Genomic DNA, 9,718 nt, shown 5'->3' with positions numbered 1-9,718 from the left:
CAAAAGGAAAGGTTTTGGGAGGAGTAAGGTCTTGGGGAGGGGTGGATGGACACCACAAGAACATGTTACTTCTGAAAGAAACACCAGGCACGGGGATTGGGAAGGCAGACTGTATTGTTGACTCCCTGTTTGCTGACCCCCATGTCTCTTCACCCAGTGCAATATCTCCGTTAGGGGTTGGTCTTAGGGTAGGGGCTATTGGCTGGGCAGGGGACTTCTAAAAGCCAAAGCCAAAACTCAGCCTGTCTTCTTGAGCACGTGGATGAAGTAGCAAGGAATGTAGGCCTGGCCAGGCTTGTAAGGCTTGAAGTCACCCAGGACGCTGTGCTGGCACCTGCCCTCAAAGGCCGCCTGGAGCAACTCCGTGAAAGATGCCAAACAGTGTGGGTAGTAAGAGAGCCGGAACTTACTGCAACAGGGCCCAGCCAGAGATGAGGGCTGCTGGCCTCAGGTCTCCCCACCACCACCTCCTCTCCTGCCAGACCACGCCATACCTGAAGCCAGGAGAGCCGTCCCTGCCAGCGCCTGGCACCTGCACCGTGTAGTCCAGGGTCACCATGTGGGCCTTGTTGTTCACTGCCAGCACTGACGTCGTAATGTCCTTAGTGAGGTCACTCTGAGGGCACCAGCTGTATTAGCTTCCATAAGCCACACACACACACACACACACACACACACACACACACACACACACACACGCACACCCCGGGGAGCAGCCCAACCTTGTAGTAGATGTTCTTCCCAGGGGGCGCACAGCCTGTGCTGAGGATGTGGTCGTAGTTGCGGTGGTCGATAACCAGCAGGCCCCCGGGCCGCACCATGCTTGCAATGTTCTTCAGCGCCAGCCGGTGCTCGCTCTGGTCACCTGGGGCGCCGGGCAGGGCACAGACACCATCTGCTTGGGTCTCAGCACCACTCTCCCTCCCTCCCGTCTCCCTCCCAAGTGCCAGCACTGAAGAAGACAAAGCGCAGGTCTGCCTTATCAACGCAGCCGGCTGTCCAGCTGTCTGCAGAAGTGGGGGAGCCCAAGGCCAGGGCGGCAGCCAAGGCCACCTGCTCACCTTTGCAGTCTGGCAAGTGAGCAAAACTGTTCCCAAGGCAGATGACAGCATCAAAGCCATCTCCCGATACCACATCTTTGTCCAGAGTCAACCAGTTGGCTTCTTCGATGACTGGAGACCGGGGAGGAGTTGAGAATTCCAGTACAGCACAGAAGCAACCGCCTCCTCCCAGAGATGCGTGGGGGCCCATTAGGGATGGAGGGTGAAATGGGAGAGGGCCATTGTCAGAAAGGCCAGCTCTCTCCACTTAGGGGCTTTTGTAGGGAGGAGGGACAGGATATGGTAGACAGGTAAAAGTAGCTCTGCAGGGCCCAGTGTATTGGTGTACACCTCTAGGCCCTGCTGGATGGGAAGCTGAGACAGGAGAATCACTTGAATCTAGCTTAGCCAGAGCAGGCAACATGGGTGAAAAACATAAAAACAATGCTGGCAGTGTAGCTCAGTGTTCAATGTCTCCTTGGCACGCCCCAGCACTGAAATACAACAGACCTGCTCTCACCACCTGGAATCCTACTCTGATGCCAAAGCCTTCCTTTTTAGGAAGATGACAGGAACTACACCGTGCCCTGAGAAAATCAGTCAGCCCACCATGCAAAAGAGCCAGGGCAGAGAGAAGAGGACCCTGGAGATGCAGGCCAGATACAGGAGACCACTGGGCCTACGCACCCCACTTGTCAAAGGCTGGCTCCTTCCTCCGGTTCCAGCGCTCCTTAAGCGCATATTTCAGCATCTTGTCGCTGGCGTCCACACTTGTCACACTGAAGCCCTCTTCCACCAGCATAATTGAGTCCACTCTGGATGAGGTCAGAGATGAGGGGCTAGAGGACCAGTCAGAGGGGACTGGGAGGCCAAGTGTGCATAACGTTTCCCCAAACACAACATTCCAGGGTCCGTTCCTCTGCTTCCTGCCCCAGGCCATCTCTACCGCCCTCAGATGACCCCTTAAGAATATTCCTTATGGGGCTGGAGAGGTGGCTCAGTAGTTAAGAGCACTGACTGCTCTTCCAGAGGTCCTGAGTTCAATTCCCAGCAACCACATGGTGGCTCACAACCATCTGTAATGGGATCTGATGCCCTCTTTTGGTGTGTCTGAATAGAGTGGCAGTGTGCTCACATAAATACATCTTTTAAAAAAAAAATATTCCTTATCAGGTAGCAAAAAAAAATTTTTTTTTGGAAGGTTTTTAGCCTGGTTTAAATAGTTCTAGGACAGCTGGGGCTACAAACAGACTCTGTGTCAAAAAAAAAAAAAAAAAAATTCAAAGCCAGGCAGTGGTGGCGCACGCCTATAATCCCAGCATTCTAGAAGGCAGAGGCAGGTGGATTTCTGAGTTCGAGGCCAGCCTGGTCTACAAAGTGAGCTCCAGGACAGCCAGGGCTACACAGAGAAACCCTGTCTCGAAAAAAAACAAATCCAAACCAAAAAAATAATAAAAACTTAAATTTTGTGTCTTGCCTGAATATGTGCATCATGTGCATGCCTTGTGTCTGCAGAACTGGGGGACGGTGTTGGCCACCAGACTTGGGTCCTCTGTAAGAACATAAGCCTCTCCCCAGCTGCATTATTAGAGACGGGGTCTCATAATGTAGCCCTGGGTGGCTCGGAACTCAGAGACCCAACTATTCAGGGCTCCCTGAGTGCTGGGATTAAGACACGTGCCACTACACCTAGCGGCAACACTAAATGTTGCTTTTTAATTATGTCTGTGTGTGTACAGTGGCCCTCCACGGCCAGAAGGGGACGCTAACCTCCCCTGGAACGGAATTACTGGCGATTATGAACCACCTGACGCAGATGCTAGGAACCAAAAACCTGTCTTTTGCCATAGCCGAAAGAGGCTCCTAGTAGTTGGACCATCTCACCAGCTCAATGGTTTTTTGTTTTGTTTTGTTTTTTAAAAACTGAGAACCAGGCATTCTACAGATGTGCATTTGAGGAGAAGCTGGCGCGCTTGCTGGCGCTCCTGGAAATGAACTCAGTCGGAGGTGCCGGTGTGTCCTGTACTGAGTGTGGGCCAGACACCATCCTCCGCTGTATCCTCTCCACCACACCGGGGCCTTTTACCTCTTGAAAATGAGTTTCTTTTGTACTGGTTGGAGAAAACCACTGCTTACCTCATGGAATTTTGTTACAATTTGCAACACGTGTACGCAAACTCCTGGCACAGCACTTGGCTATGCAAACGAGCCACAAATGTTTGGTTCACACTGCCAGAGGCCATCGCAGAGGAACAACACTGGAGCCAAGCATCCAGCTTGACCCAAGCTCGGCTTTTGCTCTGCCCATGAGCCCTTCTCTGCTCACACCGCGGCCCTGAGTTTCTCTGGTCCCCTCCCCGCACTGGTTCCGCAGATGCTCTCCCCATGCCCATGCTACCCCGAGGAGCAAGAACTCTTGAAGCCCTGGCACTGCCTGCCGGGCTCCAGCCCGCAAAGGCTGCCCCGACTGGCCTTGCTGAGGCGCAGGGGTCCTAGGCGGGCCGGCTCATTTGGACTCACCCTGTGCCACATGCCACGTCCAGCACCCGCTGGCAACCGTGCTGGCGCAGCAGCCCTAGCAACCACGCCTTGTACTCTGCAGTACGGCTTCGGGTGTCCCCGATGTACAGCTGCCACACACGTGCGGCCTCCCCATCCGCATACTGGTCCGGGAGCCCTTCGGCCGCCACCCCCAGGGAGCGGGTACGGTACACGCTGTCCACCATCCTGGCTGGCGCCTGGCCCTCAGGCCAGGAGCTCGGCACTTATAGTCCTCTGGCAGGGCGGGCCCACCTGGCCAATGGCAGGTGAGCGCAGGGACACGCCCCTGCTGGGCCTGGGCCCCGAGCCAGGGAAGCTGCTGCTGCAGTGATGGCTCAGCGCAGCAATCCTGGACCTGGCTTTCCAGTAGTAAGATAGGTCAGATAGGGAACCAGGAGGAACAAAGAAAGTAAAGCAATGAGAGACCACTCCACCCCTAACCAAGTAGAAAAGGGAGGAAGACTTTGAAATTCACCCAAAGCAGAATTATACCATGCCCAGCACAGTAAGGTGTCTACACATCATATCACTACATATTATTTAGTGAACATGCCACCGAGAGGCACTGTGTCGGAACATTATGAACAGTCTTTTCGAAAGATGCCGGAGGTGGGTGTGCAGGTGATAGCATCATCAGGCCCATCCCCTCCGCCTGCCTCACCAGGCCTTAAGGTAGCCTGGGCCTTCCAACCCATGGGCTGTATACTCTGTACTCTCTAAAACACTGGGTGTGGCAAAGTTGAGACAGGATTATTTGTGTTCAATAATGGGGAACAACCTGGGAAACCTAAACGCCTTCTGTTTTCCATGGGGGCGCCTTCAGGGTCAGGAGTGAGGGTGCTCAGGGGCTCTGGCTAGGTCACCCATGACCCCAGGGTCAGGGTGGTTCATCCCTCCACCCTTCCCCTCCCCACCCACCAAGGACAAGATCCCCGCAGGGCTAAAGTAGGTCCTGGAAGATGTGTGCGAGCACAGACTCAGAAGTGGAGAAAAGCCTTCCCACCTGCCCTGCCCACACACTTCCAACTCTGCAAAGGTTACAGAGAGGAAAGGGGCGTCCTTCCCTCAGCCTTTCCTTTATTATTCTATGTAAGCACACTGTAGCTGTCTTCAGACACACCAGAAGAGGGCATCAGATCTCATTACGGATGGTTGTGAGCCATCATGTGGTTGCTGGGAATTGAACTCAGGATCTTCGGAAGAGCAGTCAGTGCTCTTAACCATTGAGCCATCTCTCCAGCCCCCCCCCCCCCCTCAGCCTTTCTAATGCAGGGAGAAACCTTAAAATGGAAGGACACCCACAGTGGTGTGACTTAACTTCTTTATAATAGTGTGTATGGTTGACTTCGTAGATGTCAATATGTGTTTGGTGCCCATGGAGACCAGAATAGAGCATCAGACACCCTGAAACTGGAGTTATAGACAATTGTAAGCCACTGCGTAGGTGCTGGGGACATTGAACCCTACAGAGGCGCAAGTGATGGAGCAAGTGACTTGTTTTGTTTTTTGTTTTGTTTTGTTTTGTTTTTGTGAGACAGGGTTTCTCTGTGTAGCCCTGGCTGTCCTGGAATTCACTCTGTAGACCAGGCTGGCCTTGAACTCAGAGATCTGCCTGCCTCTGCCTCCCAAGTGCTAGGACTAAAGGTGTGTGCCACCACCTTAGCTGCAGACAGGGCTCCTAATGGCCGACCTAGCTCTCCAGCCCACGTTTTTTACCTTTGTTAGCACAGAGCCAATCTCAAATGGTTCTGTCCAGGCTCAGCCTTGGGGACTCAGTGTCCCTACACTCAGGTCTCTGACGCGAGGTTCAGAAAGACTCTCGAGGCTGAGTGTGACAGCGCATGCCTGTAAGAGTACTTGGGAGCGAGGGACAGAAAAGCTGGAGTTCAAGATTATTCTCGGCTGCACAGAGCTCGAGGCAAGTCTGGGCTGCATCAGTCCCTGGGGAGGGAAAGAGCAGAGAGGAGAAAATGTATTTGGGAATTTCAAGTAAAACCAGAGTCGTGTATCAAAACATTTTGGAGGTAAACCTATTAATCCTAGACTTTATTCAAATCTCATCTAAACATCTTAAGTGGTATCTTTTCATTTATTTATTTAGGTTTTAAAAATTGAGGAACCAAAAATAAATAAATAAATAAATAAATAAATAAATAGATAAAATTGAGGAACCAGGTGTAGTGGTGCATACGTTTTTGTCTTCTGAGACAAGGCTCCTCTGTATAGTCCTGGCTAGCCTTGAACTCACAGACACCAGCCTGCTTCTGTCTCCTGAGCGCTGGGATTAAAGTCAAAGCATTCCCCACCCCCGGCTAAATGTCCATCTTAATCCCAGCACTCAGGAGGCAAAGGCAGTTGGATCTCTGTGAGTTCCTGGACAGCCAGGGCAATGTAGAAACCTTGATTCAAAAAGCAACAACAACAACAACAACAAAAACCCAAAACTGTGTGTGTTCAGAAAAAAGCATGTGCGACTCAGGTCTCTCCTTCTGCTGTGTTGCTTCCAGAATTTCACACTCGGGTCACAGGCTCAGCAGCAAGCACCTTTGCCTTTTGAACCATCTTGCTGGCCCGTTTGTTGTTTTAGACCAGTGGTTCCTAACCTTTCTAATGCTGTGATACCTTATAATCCGGTTGGAGTGATCCCCAACTATAAAACTATTCCATTGCTGCTTCAACCCTGTAACTTTGCTACTGTTATGAATCATACTGTAAAATGATATGCAGGATTCTGACACATGACCCCAAGGGGATTGTGACACACGGACTGAGAGCCAGCGTTTAGGCACTCTTATTATGGCTCTGGTCATCCTGGCACTACAAGATCTAGTTTTAAAGCAAGCCTTTTGCCAAAGCTTCCAGTAGGCTGGGGTTATAGGTGTGAGCATCCCAGATTAAATGTCTGTGATGGACTCCTGGCTGTACACCTACAGTCTCAACCACGGAGGAAGCTGAGGCAGGAAATCACATGAGCACAGGAGTTCAAAGGTCAGCCTGTGCAACAGAGTGAGGACCACCCAAAAATCAAGAAATGAAAGGAAGAGCACTTAATCTAGGCATGGCGAGTATGTTGGCAGGCCAGGGCAGGAGGAATTCCACAAATTTTGAAAGCATTGTTAGCTTCAGGGAAAGTTCCAGGCTAGCTTTGATGACTGAGTGCCCCAAAGCTACCAAGAATCATCTTCTTAAATGGAAGCAGCACCCTGCAGACTCACTTTCCAAGAAAGCAAAAGCGACCACCTCTCTGAGGTTGGGCTCTCTCTTCCCCCCAGTAAGATGTGTTTGCAAGAGTAGGAAGGTTATTTAGCCATGTTGGGGATGGAGATGTTGCTGGACCCAGTGTCTCAGTCTTTTTTTGTTTGTTTTTGTTTATCAAGACAGGGTCTCTCTGTGTAGCCCTGGCTGTTCTGGAACTCACTCTGTAGACCAGGCTGGCCTGGGACTCAGAAATCCGCCTGCCTCTGCCTCCCCAGTGCTGGGATTAAAGTATGGATACTCTGGTCGTTCTTAGAAGGGGGAACCAAACACCCACAGGAGGAGATACAGAGACAAAGTGTGGAGCAGAGTCTGAGGGAAAGACCATGCAGAGGCTGCCCCACCTAGGGATCCATCCCATATACAGTTACCAAACCCAGACACTATTATCGATGCCCACAAGTACTTGCTGACTGGAGCCGAATATAGCTGTCACTTGGGAGGCTCTGCTAGTGCATGACAAATACAGAGGGGAACACTCTCAGCCAGCCATTGAACTGAGCACAGGGTCCCCAATGGGAGGAGCTAGAGAAAAGGACCTAAAGAGCTGAAGGGGTTTGCAGCGCCATGGGAAGAACAATATGAGCCACCCAGGACTCCCAGAGCTCCCATGGTCTAAACCATCAACCAGAGTACACATGGAGGGACCCATGGCTCCAGACACATAGGCAGCAGAGGATGGCCTTGTTGGACATCAAAGGGAGGAGAGGCCCCTGGTTTGGGAAAGGCTCAATGCAGTAGTGTAGGGGAATACCAGGATAGAAACAGGAGGTGGTTGATTGGGAAACAGGGGGAGAGGAGATGCCTTATGGGACTTTGGGGGGGGGCAGGAAGGGAGAAATCATTTGAAATGTAAATGAAGAATATATCTTAAGAAAAAAAAGAAGGCATGAGCCACCACTGCCTGGCCAATGTCTTAGTCTTAACATGAGTGTTGAGTGCTGTACCACTGAGCTGTCCCGCCACAGGCTGGACTTTCTGCTGTTTTTTAATTCTCTTCTTTAGACAGGGTCTGGGTCTGGAACTCCAGGCAACCCTGCTTCAGCCTCATAAACACGGGGACTGCAGGTGTTAACTGTAAAACAAGTACTTGTAGATGCACGGTTTCCTTTTTTGAGGAGGGCAAGGTCTTTCTGTAGCTGGCTGGCCTAGAACTTGTATGGAGGCCAGGCTGATGTTGAACTTGCAGCAATCCTCCTGCCTCTGCCTAAATGCTGAGATGATGCACAGCCACACCCAACTAACAGATACAATCTTTTTTTTTTTGTTTTTTTTTTTGTTGTTGTTGTTTTTTTTTTGTTTTTCGAGACAGGGTTTCTCTGTATAGCCCTGGCTGTCCTGGAACTCACTCTGTAGACCAGGCTGGCCTCGAACTCAGAAATCCACCTGCCTCTGCCTCCCAAGTGCTGGGATTAAAGGTGTGCGCCACCACCGCCCGGCAACAGATGCAATCTTATTATTTACCTTAAGCTAAAAGAAAACAATTATCTGGCTGGTCGATGCCCTGAGAGCAAATCTGTTTACCAACAACTGGAGAGGCAGACATAGAACCCTGAGGCAGGTGTGGTGGTGTATGCCCGTGAGGGTGAGAAAGATGCAGTAATAATTCAATGGCAGGGAAATGACCCACTGAGCCATCTTACTGGCCAATTTTGTCTTGAAACACGATCTCACTATGTAGCCCAGGCTGGTCTGTGCTTTCTGAGGATTACAGGTGTAATCCATCAGGCCAGACCTACTTTGGGGTTTGTTTGTTTTTTGAAACAGGGTTTCTCTGTATAGCCCTGGCTGTCCTGAAACCCACTCTGTAGACCAGGCTGGCCTTGAACTCAGAAATCTGCCTGCCTCTGCTTCCCAGAGTGCTGGGATTACAGGCGTGTGCCACCACCGCCCGGCTTGTTTTTTTAAAGATTTATTTATGTATGTGGCGAGTACACTGTAGCTGTCTTCAGACACACCAGAAGAGGGCGTCAGATCTCATTACAGATGGCTGTGAGCCACCATGTGGTTGCTGGGAATTGAACTCAGGACCTCTGGAAGAGCAGCCAGTGCTCTTAACCACTGAGCCATCTCTCCAGCTCTGGGGTTTTTGAAATGGAAGTCTTGCTACGCAGCCATGGCTTGCCCTTGCCTGGGCATACAAAAGGATTAGGTGGATAATCTGAAAAGCTAGACAGCTTGGGACATGCTTTCATTTTCTGTCATCACACACACACACGGCGAGGACTGATGGACTGATGGGTCTCAGGGATTTAAAGCATCTTTAGCTATTGCCTCCAGTGGGGCTGGGGGTGTAGCTCTGGGGTAAAGCCGCTCACCCTGCATGGCAAGACACTGAAGCTTCTCAGTAAACCGATGGCACCACACTGCAGCATGGCAGTCTTAGGGTCTAGCACGTCACTTCTGAGGACAAGCCCCAGACACAGAGTGACTTTACCAGAGTCCTGCTCCTTTGTGGTGTGGGCTCCACTTGGTTTCAGCTTCAGGTTCACAAGAGTAGGGCATGGCACATGATTATCACACAGCTGATTTACAAGTTCAGGGCCAGCCTTGGGTAGTAAATTCTATGTCAGGCTCTGCCAGAGAAACCTGTCAACTAAAAATGCACACACGTGCCTAAAATGTCAATGGAACCCGCTAGCTCCCAGTCTAGTTGGTTTTTATGGGACTCACCTAAGTAAGGCCTTCAGGCCATTTTACCAAAGGTTTCTGCTAAGAGGAACTCAGCTTAACTCCAGTTCCAACTAATGCTTCTGGGGGTGGCAAGGTATGGAAGTGTAGGCAACACACAAATTAAAAGGTTTCTATACTGGAAAGACCAGCCTGTGCAGCTAAATCCTGCCTTTGACTATCTATACTGGGCCAGGTCTGCTTGCTGGGAC

General features: G+C 50.9%; 1 protein-coding gene across 1 annotated transcript; it reads right to left on the bottom strand.

Annotated features, from left to right (window-relative positions):
* Positions 1 to 96: 96 nt before the first annotated feature.
* Positions 97 to 3,804, bottom strand: Gnmt (glycine N-methyltransferase). The gene is made up of 6 exons (XM_052192078.1): positions 3,561 to 3,804; positions 1,728 to 1,855; positions 1,062 to 1,172; positions 723 to 865; positions 495 to 616; positions 97 to 409 (listed from the first exon to the last, which is right to left on the bottom strand). Exons 1-6 carry the CDS (start codon positions 3,764 to 3,766, stop codon positions 238 to 240), a joined length of 882 nt encoding a protein of 293 aa, XP_052048038.1. The 5' UTR covers positions 3,767 to 3,804; the 3' UTR covers positions 97 to 237.
* Positions 3,805 to 9,718: the final 5,914 nt, after the last annotated feature.

The sequence above is a fragment of the Apodemus sylvaticus genome, chromosome 9, assembly GCF_947179515.1.
Source record: "Apodemus sylvaticus chromosome 9, mApoSyl1.1, whole genome shotgun sequence".
Taxonomy (NCBI): domain Eukaryota; kingdom Metazoa; phylum Chordata; class Mammalia; order Rodentia; family Muridae; genus Apodemus; species Apodemus sylvaticus.
The sequence above is the reverse complement of the archived record's forward strand: the minus strand, read 5'-3'. Positions and strand labels throughout refer to the sequence as shown.